This window comes from Triturus cristatus, chromosome 6, assembly GCF_964204655.1.
Source record: "Triturus cristatus chromosome 6, aTriCri1.1, whole genome shotgun sequence".
NCBI classification, from domain to species: domain Eukaryota; kingdom Metazoa; phylum Chordata; class Amphibia; order Caudata; family Salamandridae; genus Triturus; species Triturus cristatus.
Genome location: NC_140589.1, coordinates 887,745,644 through 887,772,837, shown reverse-complemented (window position 1 = coordinate 887,772,837; position 27,194 = coordinate 887,745,644). Strand labels below are relative to the sequence as shown.

Below are 27,194 nucleotides of genomic sequence, written 5' to 3'. Positions count from 1 at the left end.
ACTTACATACTGGTTCCAAGAGATTATGGGTCTACCCGGGGGGTGCTGTAGGTTCTTGTGCACCTTGGGTAACATATAGATCGTAGGGAGGCGTGGTTGTTTGACAATGAGGTATTCAAACTCATGGTCAGTAACAAATCCTGCTTTTTTTCCTTTCTCTGTAATTGTTAAAATAGTTTCCTTACATCCTTGGTAGGGTCCGCAGTGAGGGTGGTGTAACTTATACGATCTTGAAGTTGGGACTAGATTTCCGCCTTATAATCTGGTGTGTTTTGGACAACAATAGCTCCACCTTTGTCTGCCGGCTTAATCACTATCATCCGGTTGTGCTTCAGACTTTCAAGTGCCTCGCGTTCTCCCTTGGTCACATTGTGTTTTTTTTTTTTTTTTGGTTGAGTACACTTTCAATACATCACGAAGCACTACGCTTTCAAATGCAAGTATTTTGTGTGGCATCATGTGCGCAGGGGGCATGAATGTGGACGGTACTCTTAGTCCAGTCTGTGATGTTGATGATACCGGAAGCGAATGTTTAAAATAGTGTTTAAGGTTAACTTTGCGGAAGAAACTATGCATTTCTGTTTTGACGTTAAAGCAGTTGGGATAGGTAGTTGGTACAAAGGAGAGACCTTTGCTCAGGACACTGATTTCATTGTCTGAAAGCACATGAGTTGACAGGTTGATGATGGGACTTCTCGCCTCAGTCACCATCTGTATGTTCTTCTGCGGGTCTGGATTTCTCCGTGGTTCTCCGGGGGGGATCTCACTTGCTTCTGGACTTGTCCCTGCTGTCGAACTGTGTCCCAGTTCTGCTGGTTCTGTTCCCGGTGTGTGGTTCTGTTCCAGTTGTAGCCTCTGCCTCTCGGTGGTCTCCATTGTCCTTCCTCTAAAATAGGAGGTGGTCCCTGTTGTGGTTGTTACCAGTTGTCTTGGTACTGGTAGCCCCCGCTGGTTCCTGCTTGTTCACCATCACTCCTGGTACTGTTTGACCCAAAGGATTCAGAGAAGGTGGTGTACCGTCTGCTCCCTCTGTACCCTCCTCTGCCTCTGTTGTAGAAGTGTCCTTGGGTGTCTTGCTGTCTTGTCGACTGTAATTCATTATCAGTGTCTATGTACTGCTATGTGATATAATTGAAACAACTGACCTATGTTAGGCCGGATTGTTCTCACTCTGTGATGGATATATGTCACACTGCCTCTCCCTTGTCCACTACACTCACGTTTTCACTTTGACCAACCACACACCACCCTTTCCCTCCCTTTCACTAGAGCACCTGTTCAATAATTTGAAACGATCTCAAATGAAAGAGCAACTGCGTTGCCATAAATGAATTGCAAATCCGCTTTGAAAATAAATCGCATTTCCTGCAGTTTAACTTAAATTGGTTTTGTGACAGCTGTTTATGTTGCTTGAAAAATTGTTGGTTCAATTAGGCCAGTCACTGGTTTCAGTTCTGATAGGGTGTGTTCCGTTGTAGTCACCTGGTCTGAAAGCTTTCTATGGTCTGCATGCAGAAGCGTAAGATAAGCTGCCACATTGCTATTTTAGATTCCAGGGACGCACGGAACCTCTCAATAGCATGTAGTATTGCGTCCAATCTGTGCTCGGGGGGTGGGGGTCTCTGTGTATTGGGTGTTCTGTGTCCATCGTAACTGATGAGTGTGAGGAGGCGTGGGTTCCAGTGCCTCTCGTGCGGCCCATCCTCTTGAGCACACTTCAGTGTGGGTGAAGCCACGGATATAGACTTCATGACGTGCTATCTGCATGGCCCCACGTAGAACAGTGACGTGGGATCAACCCTTGGACGTTCGACTCACCACCAAATGTTGATGTTCCCTGCGGATGGCTCTAACAGCCCACATATGGGATCCACCCAGGAGGTGCCCAGAAGCGAGAGGGCAATGTCACTCACAACTCTGGGGCATCCCGCCACAGCGACCCGGGAACAAGGCAGTGTACCACTAGGCTCTTCTAGGGCCTTTTATGCATTAAACAGTAGACCATGTGGTCCTCCCGTGTCGAGGGGGGCTCCAGACCCACTTGTCACTGTCTGCTGCTACCAATGCACCAATGCAAGTTACTCCCGGATAGCCGTAGGCTATTCGGTGTACAGTAATTGACTAACTGAGTAGTCCCGTGGGCAGGTAATCCCCCTCGATTTCAGCTCGCCCCCGCGATTTTGTGCCCTGCCTCCACCAGTCACTTGCTCGGGCTGTCAGTGTTCCCTGGACTGTGGCTATCACCGCAAACCATTGCTCCGATTCCTCCGATCAGTAGAACGCTCTGTTGTCTCTCGACGTGCAATTAATTTGCGTTTCTCAGTGGGGCAGGGCCTGGCCTTTCTTCCCCTGGTGGCCTGGCATCCACAACAGTTTCCCAGCTATCTCCGCTCTCCTCCTGCCAGCAGCTGCCACTGCATCCCTGAGCGCCTATTAACCACAGGGCCCGGTCAAGGCACGATCTACACTGACCTCTGTGCTGTCGCTCGTTGTATCAGCTCTCCACCCCTGTATCTTCACAGTACAGCGGCCAGCCCAGTCTCCAGGCCTCTGCTGCTGGGGAACGGGTGACCCGGGAACCAGCTCTGCACCACTTGGGCCGTCGTAATTCGCTGCGCTGGCCTTGGCTCAGCAGTTCCTGTAGCCGTAGGGGGGCGACCTGCTGTAAATAGAATGTCCACGCTGGGGACTACACAGCGCCTGAGTGTCCGGGCAGGAGCCCCCGCCTCATTGAAAAAAGTGTTACACTCAACACCCGCCCAGCCTCCAGCGACCCTCCTCCACCTCAGATATTTCAGCACCCGCTGCCAGGCATGCCCCATGGGCCAGAGTAAGAGGATGGACTCCGTCTGGCTTCGCGCTGTGGGTTGTTCACGTTGTCTGTCACAGCAGTTTTTGTTTGAGGCTCACCAGTCAGGCCGGTCCCCAGGACTTTAGCTATGGAACACGAGCTCCCTCATCACCATAGGACCTGCAGCCTGTCCTACGGTCTTTACTGCTTCCGACGACGAGTACCCTCCGTCCGGTCCACCGTCTCAGCGCAGGTCGCTTGTCGAGCGCACCTTTCAGATGTCGATGTACTAGGCCCAGTCTCTGCCCCTAGGGCTGGGTGCAGAATCCGGGTGTTTGAGCTTGCGTTTTGTGGCTTCCGCCACCACTAGACAGGCACCCAAGGGATCAATGAGGCTATTATCCAGCAGCACCGTAGTGGATGCTGTACTGCTATGAATAACTTGGGTAGATAAAGGGGATTTGTAGCAGTGCAGCTCAAAAACGCGTCTGCCATGCTGCTCTTTCAGGCCACGCCCCCCCTTCAAAGACAAAAACACCTTGCTAGTAGCTGTTCTCTTCCTCATATTATTCCTGATAATAATATGAAGCTTATTAGTACTCCATCAAGCAGGAGCATTTCATTTGACATCAGATTAGTGGTTCACTTCTCCAGTACTTAACTAAATCAGCCTCCAGTACCTGATTGCCTTTGGACTCTTATCACATCACCGTAGTTAACTCAGGCTTCATTTGTTCTTTTTCGTATGTTTTATTTTAATCCAGGCTAAATTACCAAACCCTCTTTTAATCCTCTATTTATGCCCGTCTTAATTGTTAAAATTATTTTCCTTCCCTGCTTTCTTAGTCTGATCACAAATAAGCAGGTCTAATGAATCTTATTCTAAGCTTGACTGTGATCATAAAAGTTAATTCTGAGAAAGATCAGGAATGGACAGAGAGCGACACAGTCAGCGAGACACTTCTTGAAATGTAGGCATGCCTTCTCTGCAGCCTTTGCTGGAAACAGGTTTACTAGTTTGAAAATTCATGCTTCAAAGTTCAGAAAGGTAAAGAGTAAAGACTAATCTGGGGCATGCCCCCTAATTCAGCTGGGTTTACAAGCCATGAACGTACAGCTTCTTTCTTCTGAATTGATTGACATTGTGGCAGACTATGTTCTGTAGCAATTTTCTACAGAAAGCCATTGCTGTTTGGATGCTCCAAACTTCTTTTTGAAGCAAAGGTTTTAGCCTAATCACCCTTGTGTGTTCATTTGTATCAGTTTGCTGTTGTGGTAACATCTTGGATCTACATCCTTTTTGTTCACAAAGTAAAGACATACACGCACCTAGTATGTTTTTTAAAGATACAACAAAAATACTTGCCCCTTAGCAAAAGTATCTTCTAAGCCAGTGTTGCCCAAAGTGTGGGTCGTGTGCCGATTTTTGGTGGGCCGTGAAAGTTCAAGCAATAAATAAAGATTCCTTTAAAATCTGTATTTATCTTGTCACATTTGCTGCCCTTCAAAGACCGAGGTCAAATCTCAGGCTATGTCTTCTGACATATTGCTCCTTATATTTTTTAACATGGAGATAAGTGTTTACAAACTCCTCTCACCTTGCGGTTAGAGAAAGTAAAGTCAATTATGTGATAGTCTTGATGGAGTACACGCTGTGTGAAATGAAAGTATAAAGGATGTAATTTTTTCACACACAAAAGGTTACTGAATTTATCTCTAACCAGCACTTAGACCTGGTGTTCGTGACAGAAACATTGGCAGATGACTCATCAGGCCCCAAGATCACGGCAGCGATACCTGATGGTTATAACGTGTTTCGTCTCGACAGACCCAACAAAAGAGGAGGGCGACTCGAATATTTTGTCAAACATTTGCAAGTAGTCTTTAACCCAGTCACAGTTGAGGGTATGAAGGCAGTGATATTCAACATTGAAGTCACAAAGACCCAATCATTCAATGGGTTGCTTATCTTTCGCCCTATTGTCATTGGGGATTTTAATTTCCATTTGGAAAACCATTCGGACACACAAACTGAATATCTTTTAGATACTCTGGAAGGTCTTGGCTTAGCCCAAATAGTGGAGGGGGCCACACATCATGTGGGCCACCTGCTAGATAGGATTTTCACCAACAAACCCAACATTAAATGTATCCACTCCCTGGTATTAACCTGGACAGATCACTATGCAGTGATGTGGAACTTAAAATCACAATGTAGCTCTCTTCCTATGGCACGTAAACTGTACCAGGCTAACCGTGCGTGGCATAAAATCCAAGCTACTTACTTGGACTATTGATGACACATCTAGATCAGAGGGTAGAGGACTACTATAATTGGATCTGCTCGGCCCTTAACGATATTGTTCATATTAAGGGTCCAAATAAGGACAAAATAAAGATGTCTCAACCCTGGTTCGCGGAATCTCTTACAACCATCAAGCAGTAATGCCGAAGACAAGAGCGCAAATGGCTTTCAGAATATAAGAGAGAGGAGAGGGGAATGTATAAAATCTGCCTAGGCAGCAATAGAAAATCAATTTTTGCTGCCAAATCTAAATATTATATAGTACAAATAAAAACAGCTACTGACGTAACCCTTTTCCAAACTATAAAAAAATTGACTAACCTCATGGTAACCAATATAGCAGTCAATAATCAAGCTATCTCTGATTCCCTAGCCTGGTCCTTCCAGGAAAAAGTTATGAATATCTATAAAAATTTCATAAGTAGTTGCTCTGCAAATATCTGTTCAAAATTAAGCACCAAGTCATTTAGCTATGGACACTTTACGACCCTTTCAGTGGTGCAGATTGCTAAACTTATTCCAAAGATAAAATCAGGATCTCCCCACGACCCATGCCCCCTGAAGATTGATCACCTGATCCCAGATGTTATAGCACGCCATCTATTTGTTATTGTCTCCAACATGTTTAGCACAGAGACTTCCCCCATCTCCTGGAAAACAGTCTCTGTGCTTCCTCCCATAAAGAAGCATAATCCTAACATTCTGCATCCAAACAACTATCGACCCATAGCTCGGCTCCCTAACCCGGCTAAATTAGCAGAATAAATTATGAATCTCCAACTCTCCTCCTTTATTGAGGATAATCATCTTCTGGCTGATAAGCAGTTCGGATTTAGAGTAAAACACAGTACCAAAACTGCTCTGATTACAGCCACAGAGGAAATCAGAACATCCCTCGACAGAGGGGATATGCAATCCTTATCCTACTGGATCTCTCAACAGATTTTAATATGGTAAACCATGAGATACTGGCAGACCATATGTAGGATTTTGGTATTGGAGACACAGCCCTGTCCCTACTAAAATCTTTTCTCTCAGGATGAGTGGTATCACTTGGAGAATTTAAGTCAGATCCATACTTCTTACCTTGTGGGGTCCCTCAGGGCTCCTGCCTATCCCCCTCCCTGTTTAATCTGTTACACGACTTGCCGCCATGATTAAATCCTTTGGCCTGTCTCTGGCGTCATACGCAGATGAAACACAAATATTAGTGAAAATTACTCTATTGGCACTGTTAATGAATGCATGTGTGCAGTCAGTAAATGGATGCATAGCAATTGCTTGAAGCTCAACTCTACAAAAACAGATGTCATCCAGTTCATCAATACTCCGTCCATCTGGTCCTTGAACTGGTGGCCATTGGATTTGGGCCTGACACCAATGCCAACCTCCAAAGCAAAGAATTATGGGCTTCAGATGGACATGGAGCTAAAATATAAAGACCAAGTATACAAGGTCACTTCTTCCTCCTTCTACTGGCTTAGAATTATCCAAAAAAAATGAAAAATGTCTTCCAGCAGATCTTCTGAAAGCTGTGCCTTAGTTCTATGACGACTGGATTACTGCAATGGTCTTTATATTGGCCTCCCAAAAGGTCCACTTTTAGGTCAGCCATTATACAATTGCATTGGCTCCCGGTTAGCCATCGTATCACCTTAAGGCACTCTGCTTAGGCTATAAAACCCTCTACAGAAAACCCCAAGCCTATTTTAAGAAAAACCTTGAGTGGTATATACCAGGTACAACTCTGTGTTCCAGTACAACTAAACTCATAAAGGTTGCTTCCTTAAAACTCGCCACATGGAGTGGAAGAGGCTTTTTTAGAGCCACTGCTCTTCATTGGAACCGTTTGCCACCTGAACTGAAAACAGCATCTTCACTCCCTGTCTTTAGAAAGCAACTCAAAACCAACCTTTTTAATCAGTGACCTTTTTCCAACATTATTCAGGACACAGTCGACTTGTCTCTGCTCCGTATAGCACCAAGGTGCCTCCGGGAATTCATGCGCTTTAACAATTGCATCATTCATTCATAAATAACCAGTAAAATGAACTGGAGACATTCAGTACTTAGAGCAAATTTTGGGTAATTTTGAAATGTGATGGAAAAAAAGATTTGAAAAAGATCAAAACAAAAATACTTTGGTCAGTTATACGCAAATGATAAATATTCACTGAAACCTGATTGCCACACATTATCATTTGTGTGAAATATAGTTTTATCAATAAAACCGTATGTCTGTGCCACTTTAGTGGCCATTTCAGTAGAAAATGTGTTGTCTGTAAATGATAGTGCGCTGCCATACGATGCTTTAGTGAGATTAAAAAAAAGAAAATGCCCACCTCATGTGCATCAAAGTTAGGTGGGTTATTCTAAAAAGTGGGTCATGCTTCCTGAAAGTTTGGGAATCACTATTTTAAGCAATATTTTGCTGTGAATTACTTGTACAAGTCAAACTTAATCTGTTGACTCCTTTTCATAGTATTCTTCTTTGAGCTTACAGTGTAACTCTGCTAATACATTCTGTTCAATAAATGGGTTCAACTCCCAGCTTCCACACTGCTGTTTTCCATGATTGTGCTTCATGATGTAATTTTCTTCCTGAAGATCTCAGCTGTCACATAGTTGCCTAACTGCTACATTCCATATTAAAATGGCAGACTTGTTCGCTTTGCTAGTCATTTTTCATACGCCGGTTACATTAATTGCTATAACAAAAATTCGACTTAAGAAAATGCTGCTTCATATACTTTCATTTTTCTTCCTTATGAAATGGTCTGCAAGTGCTAAAGGGAACCTCATGCATTAACTCTGTAGTTTCTACTGTGTAATTTTCCTATTTCTAAACTCATTCAGTGGTTCTCAATTGTGAGTCTTGTTTGGAATGTGAAAGGGAAATAGACCAGTATGAAAAGCACATTCAATGGGTTTTTAAATAGGAAGAACCTCGAAAATCAAGAGTTTTAGTAATGACTGACCAAGGTGTATTTTATTCATTTCCTTAATTTGTTTTTTTAGAAAGTGCTCCTACTTTGCCTTCACCAGTACCATCTGCTTTGCTGCCTTCCCCCACTTCTAATAAGATGTCTGCTGGTACCAACAACCCAGAAGAAGCGACAAGAATTCTTACAGAGAAGAGGCGCCTTGCTCGAGAACAAAGAGAGCGAGAAGAGCAGGAAAGGAGGGAAAAGGAAGAAGAAGAAAGGTAACTCTTGAGTTTATTCTTTCATCTGAATACTGTTAGGTGTGGATTTTCAATTGAAACTTGATTCCATATACTATAGATCTGGCTCGTACAGTGAATTACTTATTTATTAGGCTTTTATAGTGCACACATGCTGTTCAAATACAAACATTTGATAGGCCAGCCATGAGCAGGGAAGGTAGCCGTGGGGAGGATAAATAAAGTTGGGTGCAGAGCTGGGAGAATCTATTTCCCGGGAGAGAGGAACTAGCAAATAAACCAGAGAGAGTTGACATACATTCCAACCCGTTTAAGCACTTTGGAGAGGTTCTTATACATAAATGGTTAAAAGAAAAAGGCATAACCTTAAAACTGTCTCTTCAAAGGCAGGGTGCCGTAAACGGGGCAACTCTCTTCCTTAACCACAACCACTTTCTAGCACCCATGCTGCTCAGGACTAGCTCCAATGGTGGTCATTAGAGCAGAGATGCTGCTCAGGTGGCTGAGCAAGTTCTCTACAAGCAGCATTTAAAAAGCGTATGATGGCCTCGGAGACCAGAACTTACAGCTTGGAAACTGGAGGTAAAAGGGCTCTAGAATGCAACAGCTATACATACAGCTCCCACCTTATTTATGAAGTCACTTCAAAAAAGGCAAATATCTGATTGCCTTTTAAAGTTCCCCCATAAGCCATGGTAGCTGGCGAATTGACAGAAAACTGCCTCTACAGGGAGAAGTCAGGAATTAACAGTGCTATTTTCAGCACCAAGATTCCCCAAAGCTGCTAAATAATTGCACCCAAACGTTTCATTGGGCCAAAATTGGTGGAACAGCAGGAACAATCACCACTGCCACAGAAGAGCGGAGCTATGAACGTAACTGTTCCTCTCTTAGTAAAAAGAGAAGCATGGTAATTTCTGACTCCACAGACCAAAGTGCAAAGATCGTCCAAGGACCCTGTATTATCAGACAGATTTGTGTGGCTCAGTGCAGCTGCAAAAATAGAGACTCTAGCATTTGAGCCATGTTGTGATACTGTTGAAGATGAAGAGCTGTGATAGCTCTGGGCCACAACTGGAAGAACAGGGCGGGCCAAACATATGTTAGTGAAGAAATCTATCTACTTAATCCCAAATGATTGCCTCAAATAGAAAAATACATCTAAAATATGATGATTAAGCAAGCTCCAGGCAGGGGGAGAACTGTTAAGCTGCTGGAGAATCTAAGGAAAGTGCCAAAGGCTCTATTTAAGTAGGGTCAAGGAGATCTTGAAGGTCTAGCTGTAAATATTTAGTAGCAAGTGCATTTTGCTGATAACTACCTCCGTGAGATTACCTTCGCTAAAGCTCAGGTGATAAGAATGTAAACCAGAGGAAGTCCAAGGCTGCTGTTAAAATCTGCACATCAAGGAAACAAGGCTGGATTATGGTGAACTGTGCAAATGCCACAATTCATGTTAAGAGAATTTGATGCAAAAGCTTTTGTGGAAGTCTGATGTATAGAAAAAGAAAACAAAAGAACAACAGAAGCCATTCAGAACATCAAGTGAACAGGTCCCCAGGTATTATCTAGCTTAGGAAAAAGACTTATGATGGTTAAATAAGCAAGTATCCAGCAAGATCATAAAGTGGAAACCAACACTGAAGTGGCGTATACATTATTTATGCTAACATTGGACTTTCCAAATAGAATGTGGCCTAACATTCTTTAGCTGTTTGGTGTATTGAAGAGTAATGAGGAGTGAAGTCCAATGGACGTCATGGTTCATTTTTGCATGATGATTTTCCTGCGGTGAGGTAATGGGTTGGAATTGAGAAAAATAGTACATCACTTTCCTTTGAAGTTAAAAACAGATGATTCTCATCCGGGAAAGTTTCTGGTAGTCTTGACAAACTGTGTTTTTGTCTTTCATTTCATTGTGAGACGTAAACCAAAGATGCCCTACAAATCTTCCTTTCAGTGATATCTTGGTGACCTTAGGAGATTCTAAAATGTATAGATAAGTTTAAAGATGTGGATGCAGTAGCTTTCTCCAGGTGCTGATAAAGCTGAAGGTGTTAGAGGAGATCTCAGTTAATATGTGCCAGCCTGTATGTCAGGCAGAGACTTTATAAAATAATGAATGTTCATGTGAAAAGGGCATTCTAGTGGCAATAGAGGTGCAACATAATATGGAGGTGACTGTGATGGTGGGGTTCCCCACTAATGTTGTCAACTGCACAACACAGCAAGGAGTCTTCTTGTTGCAAATCAGTTAGTGAATGAAGCAGGGGCGGCAAGGGTATGAGAAAAAGAAGAAAGTCCCAAAAATCCACTATCATTGACTGAGGAGTTTGGTGAAAGAGCATTGTGACAGGAGCACTCAGTTTGTGTATCTGGAGGGATCATTACAGCTGCAGTAGTGTGGGGAGCTTGGTTTCATCTCAAGAGATACATGGAAGCATGCTTAAGGTTTTCTTTGAATGTTAATTGTATGGTACAGCCAAGGCAAATATTGTGTCCTTAGCAGTTATGAGTTGAGATTAAAGCGATTTAATTTTCCTGCAGGCGCTTCACCTGTGCTTGGAAGAAATGAGATGATGTAAGAGGCCTATGTCATAATATGGAATGGATTGTGTCTTGTGGGATGACTTATTTTAGGGGGGTATAATAACTCCTGAGGCTTGAAAATTCAATAATTAATCTCTCCCGACGTGCAACAGACAGTTTATGCAGGTGTCTAATTGCTGAAGCTGGGTTGGGCTGATGTCTTTTATTCCAGATAACTTCTTGGGTCCCAGTATCGATGCTGCAATAGCCTTAAAGGCTCTTGAGCTGAAGTTAGTCACATGCTCTCCTTCAATTTGCCTTGCAGTCAACTTTGTTGCATTAGATCCAAATAATTATACCAAAGGCCCTAAGAAGCAGGATTGATTTATTGACAGTGCAGTGGTGCAGACTAGAAACATCAATTATGCATAACTTTGCTCTTTCAGTGCATTTGTATTTATTTAACAGGTGTATATATTTCAATATATTTTGATTTATTTAATAGTTTTATTTTAGATCATTGGCTTGAGGAATTAAACACTGTAACAATCTGGGTTCTACTTTTATTTCAAATAGAAATAACATGTATATGATAAACTATATCCTGAGAGCTGAAATTATATAAGGACTACAACATGAGAAAGTTTGTTTAGAATTGTTCACATAACTCAGTGATGTTATTAATTGAAATGAGTCATGAAATATAAACTGAGCTCAGATGGACCCTGAATTGAAAATTGTCAACTGAAACATTTGGGAATACACTAGGGAAAAACAGGCTATTAGAGTTCCAATATGCGGAGAGCAGATATAGTTGTTTGCTATCAGGATTTTAAGCCCTTCTTAAGGGAAGAAATCTATAGTCAAGTCCTTGGTGCAGCTGCAGAGACTACAGAGAGGTCTAAAAAAAACAGGGGCATTATATGTTCCATCTCCTTCAGAATGGCCAAAGCGTCCCTGAGAGAAGACTTTAAACTCTGAGTAAAGAGGAGGCAGATATTAACAGCCCAGGATCTGGATCCAAAATGAGACTCAATCCAAGGTAAAGGGATCCTGTGAACGCCAGCCTGATGAGCAATATCTCACGGGAAATTGCATCAAACTCAGGTGGTATTTTCTATTAAGTATTTCATTAACACTGAGTATCGTCCCTTCTTAATAGTGTCAATTGGAAAAAACCTTTGTCTGGGTCAATTGGGAATACCTCTTGGCATCTTTGCAAATTGTTCAATTGACCCTAGATTTTGCAAGAGTTTTTTTTAGGAGTTTTAAGAATAATTGTGACATTTAGGTTTCAGAAAATATTTCTCTTTCCCTCTTTATTTCTCAGTGAGCATCAAGCCCTTCACACAGTGAAATAGGGATATGCGTAACATTGATGGCTTCAACTCCATAACCAGGTTTAGGAGACAAATACTGTTACTACACTGACTACGTGTGGCTCCTCTGCCCATGTAGAGATTGAATACACAGTATTGCAAGATTACTGCGAGTACTTAAAGAGTGTGCTTCGTTTTAAAGAAGCAAATACAGAGTTTTTTTTGCATCTATAAAGAGACCCTCTACATGTTTAATCCAGTGTGTGCCCAGTGTGACTAATTGGGATCAATATCCTTTGGCATTGGGAGGACTAAATGAGATACAATTGGGATAACGTTTAAAAAGGTGAAGCTGAATATGGCTGGAAAACTATTTCAACTAATTAAAGCACTCCAGTGCAAGCCAAATCATTAGGCACCCTGCTACTCTAAATACCTTGCTGACAATAAGCATTCCTTTTGAAGACAGGAAAGAAAATAGAAAAGAACAGAACTTCAAATGACCTCATGAGTCCACACAGACTGCTTATCACATCAGCCAAAGCAAAGTACTATATTGATACCATCAATAAACCCACCCAGAGAAGTAGAACACTTTTCAAGATAAGTATTGCATAAGCCCCTGTCAGAACCACCTATGCCTTAGTCCACAGAAAAGTGCAATGCCATCATCCCCATCTTCAGTGAAACAGTGAAGTTGTTAGAGGATCCAACAGCACAGCTACAACATCAAGCCAGCTGTGTCTTGCACCCACATCTTGCTGCAGAATCCTGCAGTGGTCAGCTTTCAAAGCCCCATCTCTTGCAGATCTTGCCAACATACTCAACTCCCATAAAGCCACTTCTTATGAAGATAAGGTCTTAGATTTGTCGTACATCAGAGCTTTCTCTGAGATTGCTCTCTCACTCGTACCCACCATTATCGATGCCTCATCACTCAAGGCATCTTCACAGAATCTGTCATGGCCAGATCCTTCCACTCCTAAAGAAACCTACACTAGACCCTGAGGACCTTGTCAAACTGGCCCATTAATCACCTACCTATTCATCAGCAAGTCTATGTTCAACTTGAGGATCACATTAATGCTACTACTAACGGTTTCTCTTCAAAGCATACTATTTCTCTTCAGATCATGCTGCTACATGAAACCGCTCCCATTGTAGACGTGCCCCCTGACAACACATGAAAATAACTCGTGCCACTAATATTGCTGTCTCTCTCAGCTGTCTTAGACACTGTTGACCATTCCATTCTCATACACACCCAGGAGTCTCGGGTGATATTCACCAGCAATGTCCTTCACTGGTTCTCCTCCTACCTTTCCAACCTACACCAGAGTGTTCACATGGGCACCTCCAGTTCCCAAAAGAAATCCATCTCCTGCTGATTCCCCCAGAGTTTAATAGTGTCCAATGTGCTCTGTCATCGCCAACCTCTGCATGAAGCCACTTGGTGATATACTCACAGATAACCACTTCAAGACTAATAAATATGCTTATGATATACAACTCTATATGAAAGTCTGCTCCGCCTGCATATCATCCAGACCTGGATTCCTAGCGCCTTCTTGAAGCTCAACTGAATTCTTATTTGCCAAAAACGGCAAACAAAAAACAGTACAAATCTGGCTTAATGTTATGAACATTGAAGACTTCAAATGCCAAGTCAATTGGATTCACTCCCGGACACCAACCTCATCCTCAAGGAATGCATTGTCAAAAAACAAAGAAGCCCTTTTACCAGTTCTCGCTTTTAAATAAAATGAAATTATTTCTTCTGGAAAGCAGCTTCAGAACTGCTGTTCAAGACCTAATACTCTCGCATCTGGATGGTGGTACGCTCTACTCTGTGGCCTCACAGACTCCACACTGGCACTCTGTAAAGGCATTCTACACTCCGCAGCATGTCTGATCCAGGGTCTGAAGAAATATGATCACTTCACCCCCAGCCTGATGAAACTCCATAGCATCCCCTTGCCTGCCAGCTCTATCTTTAAAGCCAACTGTCTCATTTTCAAAACCATCGCTACTAGCACCCCTGCTTATCTCTGACTAGAAAAGCTCATCATCTCTGGTAGTTCTCATCTCACCTGCAGCCAGGACATCATTAGCTTGCAGATTAAGAAATGTACAAAGGAAAAACGAGGCAGTGGGAATTTTTTGTCAATGCACCCAGGATCTGGAACAACATTCTCATATCCATTAACACAGCCCCAATGCTCCTCCAAGTTAGGAAAGAGTTGAAGATGCGTCTCTCTAAAGAAGACTACATTACAATGCAATAACGATCCACAGACCAGCTTCCTTTCCTATCGCTCATTGTCTTTATGCTTTACTTTCAACTTGCACAGCACTCCCCAGTCTTTTTTTTTTTTGGTTCACTCTATAGAAATACTTCATATATACAACATACATACATGGATGGTACCAAATAAATTTATGATTATTTCTCAGGTCTTGCTACTAAAACTGATGTTACAAAACATGCTGATTAATACACCTCCAATACACCAAGAAGATCCAGGTATCTTTAATGTGTTACCTCAAGAATATCTGCAAATATTGGTATGCTACTAAAATGTGGTTGATTTTGCTGTCTCTGTCTCTTGCCTTATTATTTGGCTTATTAACCTGTAGTGATATGATCCAACTGGTCAGTTGGGATTAATCTCTGTAGACTAGAAGACCTCTTCTATAAAATCTCCATCACAAAGTTCTTTAAGAAGACTAGGTGGGGGAGGGGGGTTGGGGCAAGATGGCGATCAAACAAGATTGCTACCTCATGGTCTCCAATCTCTAAAATATAACAAACATGAAAACTTCCTAGAAAAGCTAATTCTAATCGAATGGCTGTCTTCTCTAAAACAAAAACCCTTGTAAGACTGAATTATTTTTGTAACTTGGACTTCTCCGAACAAGTTTAAAAATAGCTCAATAACCTTGCTCTACTAGCCACCACACCATCTTCGACAACCTTTCCCACATCTCTAGGACTATCAGTCTAAATATGTATGCCAACAGACTGACATAAACTGCTTCCTAACAACTGTACCCTCCAAGGAAGATAAAATCCACTATAGCACTGGTGGACTTCAGGACAGCAGTCCAAGCCTTGATGCTCTTCCAACTTGATACAGGAAACGCTGTCCTTGCTGGCCTACCCAGAACCAATGTCTAGCCCCTGAGTGCCATCCTTTTGAACTTGGTTTCCAGGTCTAAAAAATCATATCATATTACCCCCCATCCTGAAGCACCTCTTTCACCTTCAAAATAATCTGCACAGCACATAAGGCCCACCACACCCCACTGGTAATCTAGACTAAAATAAAAAGGAAAGGTTGACGTGTATCAAAATACCCATCCTATTGGAGAGTCTGAAAAGAAAAGCAAAACTTTGAACAATCCTTCTCTGGCTTGCGTCCCAAGGTATCTCATCAAATCCCTAATACCATCAGGCTTAATCTTGATATACTATCTTTTATCTTTTAAGAATTACTATATGGTTCATTTGTTCAAACCCCAGCTGAGGAACTAGTCCCCTGACATCTACTTCATCCCTCCTAACACCCTATTCACTACCTCCTTTTTACACACCAACAACAGATTACCTTCCCCTCATACAACTCAAATGCAAATATCAACTATTGTGATACGGATTTCCATTGTTGAATTTAATTGTACTTCATTTGCAATGCGCTCCTTTGTGCCATGTGAACCCCTGCACCCCCTTCCTATCATCCTGATTCCTTCATCCCTTGCTCTTCTTCTATCGAGCAACTCGCATGTAACCCCTTTCGTACACCTGCTATTATTGCAAGATCAATTTCTCCAGCTATGTTTGATATATGAAGATCTCTCCACTGCTCCTGTGGTTAGGTCTGGCACACTGTGAATACTATAAATAACTAGCCCCTGACTGACCTCTTCAGCAGAGGATGTGCCGACCATGTCCCTTGACTCAGACCTGCCCTCAAACTACAGTAGCATCATGTGTAGCAGGGTGCAGATGGTCCATTGGGCTGCAGGGTTGCGCCTGTGGGTCATGATCCAAGAAAATGCTCCAGACGCAGTCTGGTTCACCCTGCAGTGGTGAAATACTGAGCTTTAGAGCTGGTAAGTGCCGAAAGGCTGTTGGGATTTGTGACAGCCAGGCTGTTTGCTTTGGACAAGGTCAGAGAGGTGTATGCTATAGGGTCACTTGGGCTGATACTAGGGGCGGCTTGTTCTGTGTCAGGGAGTGAGACTCCTTTGATCTGGTGGCTGAGGGAAAAACACTTATGTGGAAAGACGTGTGTCCTGTTGTGGCAGCGGGCTGGATGGGCAGTCTACTCACTGGTTACTGGGACCACGTGTAGAGGAGACAGCCATATTTAGCATACGCAGAGTGATTGGACGCAAACTAGAACAAGAGAGGGAGATGTATGTGTGGGCGAAACACTACCTAACTGTTGCATTTTTTTTTAATATAAAGAAAGTCTCCAGTAATGAGGCTAGCATTGCATGTAATTCATGTAACAAATCTGAATGTGCGATTTTGAGGCTGGGTGGCACGGTGTTTGTCACAGTGGCAGAATATTACTAAAAAAAAACATGGAATTACATGCTAGAGTTTTGGTGCAGAAATTGACTGTAAACTACGCATAGCTAGTAATCTTCATGAGATTTTGATATGAGAGCGCAAAAACGTTGAGCCATTTTGGAGAAAAATTAAGAAAAGTTTGCAGACTTGAAAGACTTCTGGGGAACACCTGTGTGTACCGAAAACCACCCCATGGGAGCATATCTTGAAGCGCTCATGCCATCAATTTTCCCAGATGCAGAGGGGGGTTCAAGGCCTATGGATGACTGCCCGCCCACCAGTGCAGCATCAATCACCAGGCACTCTGCTAGGGTTGAGTAGGATTTGGATTTTACATTATAAAGATAAGAACGTCTCCTTATGACAGCCAACAGACAAGGTAATTAATGGATGCCTTATATCTAGGTTTTACAAGTGAAACACAAGTAAAGGTGCACAGTTGTAGGAGTTTAATGAAAACTACGTTAGAAGAACATACCATATATACTAATGTCCAAAAAAGCCACTATAACATATGAAAGCACTAGGCATATGAGAGTGAGCTGACACAAAGTTTCATTGGAAGAACTCTATGGTAGAATATGCTATAATTTTGTCTTTTGGGGATATTTTAAAACAGATTTTTCATACATCGGACTGTCGTACTGCTCTGGAGTTCTATAACATTGATAAACATACTCCCCCAGTAATTGTAGCCTAAGTATAGCTGGAGCATAGCGTATTGATAGGCAAACTGTTGTTGACTTTCTTTTAATTTTGATTATTGTGATCACTGCTGGCACCCCACTTCCTTCTGAGCTTGAACCGATAAGGGTTATGAGACAGGATGTGGCCAACAGACCTATGCAGGTACTTGGTATTTTCTTCACTGCTTGGAGTGCTGACGGTTACTTGTTCAGTCCTTGGGAGAATGGGGGTTGGAATGACTATTTCTTGGGATCCTGGCTTCTTAGGCTGCACAACATACAAAGGCTTTGTTTGATAAGTCAGGAAGAATGCTGGCATAGTAATGACTAATGTAGACCATGGCACATTTTGTAATTGTAAAGGGATAGCAAGAGCTGCATAAAGAAAACTGGAATGAGGTTGTTCTAATATACATAAGAACTCAACACTGATGATAGATTCTGCAGAACCACAGGAAATGTATTTTTTCACATACATAAAGTACCAAGTGCTCTGGATTGGAGATGTTATCTGTACATTGAAATCAGATTTAATAGCTGCATAGGTAATAGCAGATCTCTTGGTAGACTCAAATTATGCAGAATTATGGAAACAACTTAATTTGATTGAGGTTTGTTGATCACTAAACCACGCTGAAAGAGATTACTCTTTTTACTCTTGTCCACATAAATCTTACTCCTGTACAGATATTCCTGTAGCTAGTGAGAGATAGTTTTGTATATTTAAAAATGCTGAGTATTTAGGCTGGCCGCTTTCTGATCACACGCCTTTTAAACTGCACTGACAACTATTTTGCATCTAGAGATCGAATTGCTAACTGGTTTCTCCCTTGAGGTCAGGCATAGGAGCTGTAAAAAAAAAATGTTTTTTATATCACTGAGTGTTTGGTAAACTCACAAGCACTTTGATTTGGTTCAAGATGGCGGCGGATCTGTGGTTCCTTATCTCCCCACCCGCCATAGGAGAATAAGCCGGTGTTTGGCGTACCATGAGGGTTTTAAGCGTGGGAGAGATGTCTGGCAGTCCTCTGCCTGTGTCAGTAGTAGTTTTCCTCAGACTGTTTTCTGAGGAAACTTAGAGGCGCCTGCGTGGGACACTAAAGCACATGAGCAAGATGGCGGTGACCTAGGCCTGAGAAGCAGGAGGCTGTGACCTCTAAGACGAGGCACAAGACAAATGTTGGTGGAACAGTGACTGCACTGGATGAGAAGAAGGTGACGAATGTCGAGAAGGTGGGTAGGAAGAGATCCCCCTAAGCTCCTGATTAAAGGTGTGCAAAGCTGTAGCTCCTGATTTCAACTTAGTAAAAGCAGTAAATGGTGTTACTTTTGCTGCTCATCTAGCCCATTGCACAACTGCTTCCCCCACTGGTACCTGAGAGACTGCTAAGATGAGACAATTGGATGCAGGACCAAGTCCTGAGCCTCCACTGAGTTGCAGATTATTCCTTTATTTGTGGGGAGAGACTTGTTCACGTAGAGGAGATGGCTGAGCCAGCCTCCCAAAGGTAATGACTAGCAGCACAGTTCACCTCCGGGGAAGAGTGGGCTGTGGGTGGGTTTGACCGCAAAGACCACAAAAGTCTGGGTACCTACATCCCCCATGAGAAGTAAAGATCAAAGGACACTGGTTTAATACAGCTTTTTTGGCTGCTAATGATGTATGGCAATGCAGCTTGGTGTTGGTTCTTCATTTAGAATCAGTGATTGACTACATTTGGCCAAGCTGGGCACTCTAGTTAGCCGGATGTCACCTCCCACCTTCTGGATTGAATGCTTTGCTATCCCTACTTCCAGTGTGCTCTAGAACAAAGCTTAGCCGCAGCCAGGTCCTGAATGGCAGAGAACGAGATGAGACCGGGGTGGAAAGACACTACAAAGAGAGATATTGGTACGTTGTAGAGCAGCAGTTGAACTGTAGCAATTCAGTGCCATTCTGAAGTACATCCCACTGGAATCAGATAGGAGCTGCTCACTTAAGTTGAGAACAGTGTTGGACCAGGGCACTCTTCTGTGGTTGAGTCAGCAAGGCCTTGCTTGAGGCAGGTTAAAGTCAGTCCGGGAGAACTGTGGTGGGATGGGACATCACCATGCACACTGTATGGTTTTAAATACCTTTTATGCTGTATGTTGCCATGAATCTGTGGTGTTGATTCGGGGACAAGCAGACGCTGGGGGATCGCGCTAGTTCGAGCGGGGCCGGCATTTTGGGGGTATTCTTGTCAGTGGGCTAGTTCTTTTCACCTGACACTATATTAAGACATGCTGACGTGAGCGCGCAGCGTTACTTTCTCCTCAGGCTTGAGCCAGGAGACGACTTTGCTCACTTTGCACAACTGACCTGTTTTAAAAATCTTTTGCACATTGTATGGTTTTAAATACCTTTTAAATACCTTTTATGCTGTATGTTGCTGTGAATCTGTGCTGTTGATTCGGGGACAAGCAGACCCTGGGGGGACCGCGCTAGTTAGAGCGGGGCCACCATTTTGGGGGTATTCTTGTCAGCGGGCTAGTTCTTTTCTCCTGACACTATAGTAAGACATGGTGATGCGGGCGTGCAGTGAGCGCGCCTCTGGCGTGCCAAAGCCAAGCCCATCTGCGCCCTGTCGCGCTGGGCCCTCGCTCAGTGCCAGCAGCCCTGCCCATTTGAAACCAGGGGAACCTACTACTCTAAAGTACTCCAGAACACAACTACTCAACCTGAACCCGGCTGGGAAGGCCCTTGGCTGCATGCGTCTTACTTTTAACACAAGGCCTTCTTTTTTAGTCACCTGTTCCAACTGCAACAGTACCTTGCCTAAACTTTTATACCAGACTGTCAAGCCCAATAATTACAAAAAGGCAAAAACAGTTGAGCATGAAAAAACGGTGTTAAAATGCATATTGCCTAATGCCAGATCTCTGGTGTAGCACAGTACAGAGTGTGCGACATTTATAGAGGGAGTGGATATAAAACTGGCGTTTGTTACAGAAGCATAGACAGATGAAGCCTCAGGCCCAGATATAGTCAAAGCCACTCCACCTGGGTTCCTATGCCACACTCTAAATAGGCCAACTAGGAGAGAGGGGGGGTTTAGCAGTAATTTATCACAATTCATTTAAAGCGGTCTTTCACACAGCCTCAAAGCCAGCCTGTGAGGCACTCTCCTTTCGCCTCAGCTTATCCCATCACCACGTTTTTAAGGGCATCTTAATATATAGACCACCGGGACCTAGGAGCACCTTCATAACTTAAATTGGAAATCTGCTCGAAGAGGGACTCTGCACAGACTCCTTTTCTATCATGGTAGATTTTAACTACTATCTGGAATCACTCATGGAACCAGATACATTGGCCCTCTTAGATATGATGAATAGTGCTGATCTTAGGCAGGCCGTGACATGCCCCACCCATGTGGCAGGGCATACTCTATATGAAATATTTCCCAACCACCCACATCTCTCTTACACTGGTTTGTTGCCTCTCGTCTGGACAGACCATGCAGCTGTACAATTTGAGTTGGCCCTTCCGGATCAAATGTTTATTACTACTGCTGGACAGATGCCTACAGGAGTGGAGGAGGCCCCCACCCAATATACTAACTGGGTGGATACAGCTTGTAAAAACCTAGCCCCAGTAAAAATTCGGTTTCCAGGGGGCACTCGGCAGTTCCTAGTTATTGTATGGTTATACCTGTGCACTGATATTGTTGCTATGAAAATCAATAAAAATGAGTTCTTTAAAAAAATTCGGTTTCCTGAAAGGTCACAGCCATCGGCCCCCTGGTACATGGAGGAACCTAGGAATCAAAAACTCATCTGTAAACGCCTTGAGCGGAATTGGCAGAACGAATACAAGGAAGCAGAAAAAAAGATATAGAAACAGAGCCTCGTGATTTATAAACAACTCTTAATCTATGCAAAGAAAATGTTATTTGCTAATCAAATTAACCTAGCAAAAAACTCTGCTAAAGAACTCTTTAAAACTGTATCTAGCTTGGCTTTCCCCTGTCCAGCTAAAATTTAGACGAGCCAAGAATTATGCGAGGACATCGCCATGTTCTTTCTGAATAAGGTGGAGGTCATCTTCTTGGATTTTAACCGCCCAAGCTCCGTAGGGACGGTAGTCCTAACTGAGGAAAATAAGCCAGCATCTGGCCTCCCCCCTACCTTTGATAAATTTGTGCCACTATCCATAATTGACACTAAAAGGCTCCTTATGTCCGCAAGATCAGGCTCCCCCTATGATCCCTGCCCAGTCTCTGTGATCAAACTTGCCTCGGGACCTGTTGCCCTTACACTTACTTCCCTATTCAAAGCATTGTTTGAAGCAGGGCACTTCCATAAACCTTGGAACGTAACCTCGATACTGCCACTGCTAAAGAAGCCCAGTTTGGACCCCAAGGATCCTAATAATTTTTAACCATTCTCACACCTCCCGCTTCCAGCAAAACTGGTTGAGAAAACAATGAATTTGCAATTGAGTGCCTTTCTACGTGAAACTCAAGCTCTGGACCCCTCTCAATATGGTTTCAGAGAAGGGCACAGTACAGAGTCTGCTCTTAGATAATCTACTGAAGAGATTAGGGAAGCCCTGGATCGGGGAGGCAAGGCTGCTCTAATTATGCTGGATCTGTCTGCTGCCTTTGATATGGTCCATCATGAGTTGTTGATGGATCGTTTATTGGCATGCGGGGTCCAGGGTAAAGCGTGGAAGCTTTTGAAATCCTTCCTAACCGACAGATCACAAATCGTGTCATTGGGCAAATTCTACTCCAAACCTTTTCCCCTGACTTGTGGAGTTCCACAGGGATCATCTCTAAGCCCCACAATTTTTAATGTGTATGTATCGTCTTTAGCCTCCTTGATCAGCTCCTTTGGCTTTTGCCTTACCTCGTATGCAGATGACACACAAATTGTTGTGTCTCTGCTGCCGGGAAAGGAATTAGGAACAGCCAAACGGTTCCATGATTATATGGAAGCGGTCGGGAGGTGGATGTCACAGAATTGCCTGAAGCTCAACTCGGCCAAAACTGAGGTCATCCTATTTGGAAACAATGCCAATTTCTGGACCCCAAATTGGTGGCCAGAAACACTGAGCACTCTTCCTACACACACCAGGAAAATAAAAAACTTAGGAGTCATAGTTGATGATAAGCTCAACTTTGGTGACCAAGTTAATGCAGTGGCATCTGCCACCTCTTACGCTCTCAAAATGATCAAGAAAATATTGCCCTTTTTGCCGGCCGACAGTCAGCGAACAGTTGTTACTGCACTTATCCTGTCAAGGCTGGACTACTGTAACAGTCTTTACCTGAATATTCAAGAACGTTATCTGAATAAACTTCAATTGTTGCAAAATGCGGCGGCAAGACTGCTTACCGGCACATCTAAATTTGCATCAATTTCCAATGAAATCAAAAGACTGCACTCGTTACCTTTTAGGAAACAGGTGTGTTTTTGAAATCCCTATGCACCGTTTACAAGGCCCTACAAGGAACAGGACCAGACCACCTGAAGCGGCAGTTTCGGTGGTATTTGCCCAAAAGAACACTTCACTCTCTAGGAGCCAAATTGGTGACAGTACCACCCGCTAAAAAAGCTACATGGGGCGGAAGAAGCTTTATTGCCTGCGCTGCAAAGCCTTTGAATGACCTTCCTTTTCATCTGAGAAATGCCACTGACCTCTTGGCATTTATTAAAGGATTACAAACCTGGCTCTTTGACATGTAAATTTGTCTACAACGTTCAGTGCTTAGAGGATAGTAGCTAGCGCTAGGACACCTTTGGGTGACCGCTGCGCTGTAGAAATGCATATAACATAACATAACATGGGGGTAGAATTGGGGCTAAGTGTTGCATCATTTTACACAGATTGACTTCCAATATTTAAGGGATGATTTGTATGAAATGCATTTAGAGGGCTGGGGTCACACTATCAAACTCACAGTTTTGAAAATAATTACTTATTTCAAAGAACGTAGAAGAGGTGGGGAAGTGTCTGGGATCTATGTGAGATTACCCAGGGAGGGCAATCGTACTATGGTTCCCTGGCTTTAATCTGGTTATATTTGGTTGGGGTTTACAGTTAAATGAAGGGATTCGTGGGGTTGTAAAGGGTTATATAAGGGCCTTAGGTTACCATGTCTTTTGACACCCTAGTAGGTTATATGGTGTAGGTATCAAGATCTCTAAGACATTCGAGACAATAGTTTCAAGAGAAACCGATTATTTCATACAAAATGGTAAGCATACCCACTGAAGCCCTGCCAATCCCATTATCACTCAAAGGGAATTGGCACAAATCCCATTTGATAAGACTCTTTCATGAGACTCGCCTCATAAAAGCTGACCAGGACTCAATGAGATCTAGACTCTTACTGAAACAGTACTATTACTCAACACCAGAGGCAGGTTTTCTCCTATATTTCTTGACACTCTGATTAGAGTTTGAAAGAATCACAGAGAGATAAAGTGGGGAAATGGTTTCTGCTGAATGGCACACTCTAAGGGGCTGCTCTCTTGATTGTCTATTTACATTTCTAACTCGTGATAGGAGAGGTATCTCGGGAGGGAAATGGAAGCAATACTGTTCACTTACACCCAGGAGGGATTCTGTACAGTTTTCATCTCTTCACATATCAGGCATTGCAACTGTATTTGTTTTCCTTTTTAATGGTAGCATGTGGAAATGCAGGAGTGGTGTTACATTGATTATACACTCTCGGAAAGGGTGCTATTGGATGTTGTATTGTTACCTAAAACTCTAAGGTAGTTGAGACTTTATATTTCACCAGTGCCACTGGCTACTTTGGGTTTGTGGGACTGCCATCCTATCCTTAACACTTCACCCCACTGTTTGTAAATACTGAATTTTCCCAGAGTTGGATCTCTAGCTTATCAAGTTTGGATATCATGGGTACGTCATGGTGGGCGATCTCTTTCAAAAAGATATTGCTACATCGTTCTCTGATCAAGGAGGAATACGGTCTTCGAGAGGAAAAAAAGATTGATATTTGCAGGTACACCAGTGGGTGATGTATTCATTGTTTGGTGTATGCAAAATTGGCTTTCAAATTTCCCTTGGCATGGCAAACATTCCAAAAGGAATCTGAGGTTTATGAAATAAAACTCTCAGTTGATTCTTGGGGTATGATTGTAGGCCAATCTCTCAGAGCTGTGCAGAGTTCCTGTACCTACAAATCAATATGTAGTTTGAAAATGTGAACCTAATGTGAGGGAAGAGTTGAAAAAATGCAAAATGGTTAAGAGTCTCTGCCAAATGTTAAAGTGCATTCAGAAATCCCAGATTTAAACTCCTTCAATATTCATCTTTACGTGAGGCCTCAATTGTTAAATTCAATTAACCTGGAATTAGATGGCATGTGTCCTAATTTGGCATTAGAAACTAGTTCCTTTTGGCATATATGGTGGGCATGTGGAGCAGTAGCAGTCTTTTGGGCAGAAAGAAAACCGATTTGTGTAATTTATTTTGTTACAAGCTCATCCCCTCCCAAAGTTAAACTTTTGGGTCTGGTACTCATGAACTAAAAAGGCATGCTCTGTGCTAAGTTCATACCTTGGGGTTTGATTTTAATTAAAAAATATATAGCTGGTGCTTGGAAATAATGCATAGATCTGATCACACCTAAATGCTTTTGGATCTATGCAAATTAATGTTGGCGAAAGAAGTCCTCGGACGTAAACTGAGTGGAATGGGTAGTGATGGGAGATTGAATATTTGGAATGTGGTTTCTTTCCATCAGAAAGACTTCCACCATAACTGTTTCTAACTGTCTCACCGCCAGGTAGCACACAGATTTCTATAGTGTTCATGTAGGAATTGCATATCAATGTGGTAACAAAAACCATAATCTGTAAAGGAGTGTTGTATCACCTGGATTCAAACGGTGTGACGTATCCAAATATGATTTACATGTTGAGGATAACAATCTCTGCAGTTCTGTGTTGTTATGCTGTATGTGTTGTGTCTGTCTTTATCTGATAAAAATAAAAAAAGTAAAGAAAGAATGTACCATGGGAGGCGTAACCCGAGTGAAGACCCAACTAAATGTGTCTCCACTGAGCTCTAGTTAGCTCAAGTGACATAATCAACTGTACATAATCAGTCAGATTTGAAAGCATTGTGCATCAGAACCACTTAGCAGTGGACGGCCATGGGATGACTGTATTTAAAAGGCTTGCTATAATCAGTGGCATAACGCAAAATGTTGGGGCCCCCCTGCAAAATGTAATGAGGGCCATTGAGTATCCCCCATCTCACAGATATTTATTGGCATTAAGCTTACTGGTGGCCCCCCCTAATCGGTTCGTCGGCTGGGTGCCCTTTCAAAAGTTGCTGCCCCCCATCGCTGCAGGGTCTTGCTATACGCCCTTGGCTATAATCAGACACTCTTTTCCTATGGTCTTGCTTGAAAGCACAGCTGTCGCCAGACAATTATGTGAGCATTACAAGAGAGGGGCTTTGGCCCCACCCACATGTTGAGAGCCTGGAGTACATGTTTTAATTAGGCAGATATTGGGTGCTTCCACAAAGAAAGTGTTTGCCCTCCACACAGCTATGAAGATTTTGTTTATTTATCCTGCTGCCTGAGCTTGAATTTTCAGGGGCTTACATCTTACTAGAATGCTGTTGAAGTGTCTTAGACTAGATAGTTTGTTTTTCTCTGACAGCAGCGCAGATGGGAAGAGGGTTGTCAATCACCTACATGGGTTTTTAGGTCTCGATTGACAGTGCAACTGTCATTTGATCTTTTAACGCACATCAATATTATTTTACAGTCCTTTGCTTCCTCACAAATACATATTCTTTTCCTTGCTATTTACTTGTAATGCTTCACATTACCATACAAAATTATTTTAAAGCCAGGCCTGATGGCATTGTCAATGCTTGTATACTGATGGGAAAAAAGCAGCACAAACCAAGATAACGCCACCTGCCTGCAGAGCCTCGGAGAGGTCAGTGGAGTGTTTCGCTGGGGACCTGATCAAGCATCATAGCGACAAGTTGTGGCGCGTGGGCACTTACAACCTGAGGTGAGGTAGTGTGTGAGACTGTGCAAGCAGGGGTGCCATGGGCCCTGGGGTCCAGGGCAGAGAGAAATAAGCCACATCTCTGCAAAACAAAAGGCCTGTGCCCCCATCCACTGTTCAGCCAGACACTACTGGAGCCAGGCAGTGGAACACCTACATCAGAACCTCACATTGCTAGGAGAGATAACTAACAAAAGATCTTTTGAATGTGTTCATCCTAGAGAGACAGTTTAGGTTTACAAATCTGGTAGCATCTCTGACAATGCATAACTAGCACATGCCACAAACTTGCATACATATCATTTAAGCTCTAGAACCTGTTGTCAGGAGATAGTGTGGTATTGGGGTCTGGTCAGGATTTTGTACTACTGGTGTGACTCTGGCTCATTGGATAGATACAGACAGAAACCCACTGCAATTAGGCCAGTGTTTTTCTGCAATGTCTTAAGGGTTCTACCATCTACTTAAGAGAAAAACTCCAAGACCCCATTGATAAAAGGCGCTTTCACATCCACGTCTCCGAGCAACAATCCAATGTCCTCCCAGACTCTATCTGGATGGACAATGACCATAGGAGACTCACAATAGCAGGCCACTAAAGATGACATTCAACTACTTATACTTGAGTTACCTAGGATATGACATCACTACACTAAGATTTCTTCAAGCCCCTTTCATATCTTAACCGCCTCTTATAGAGTATTGAAACTAGGGTGGCTATTCTAGAGTTAACCTTGATGGGAACACAAGCAATCATGAACAACATGC

General features: G+C 43.0%; 1 protein-coding gene across 9 annotated transcripts in view; it reads left to right on the top strand.

Moving 5' to 3' along the window:
* Positions 1–27,194, top strand: part of MAP7 (microtubule associated protein 7) — a 733,773-nt gene that overhangs the window by 564,081 nt on the left and 142,498 nt on the right. For all 9 annotated transcript variants that reach the window (XM_085611524.1, XM_085611525.1, XM_085611526.1 and 6 more), the window contains one exon: positions 8,115–8,301. In XM_085611524.1, coding sequence (XP_085467650.1) covers positions 8,115–8,301 — 187 coding nt within the window. The remainder of the gene's footprint in view (positions 1–8,114; positions 8,302–27,194) is intronic.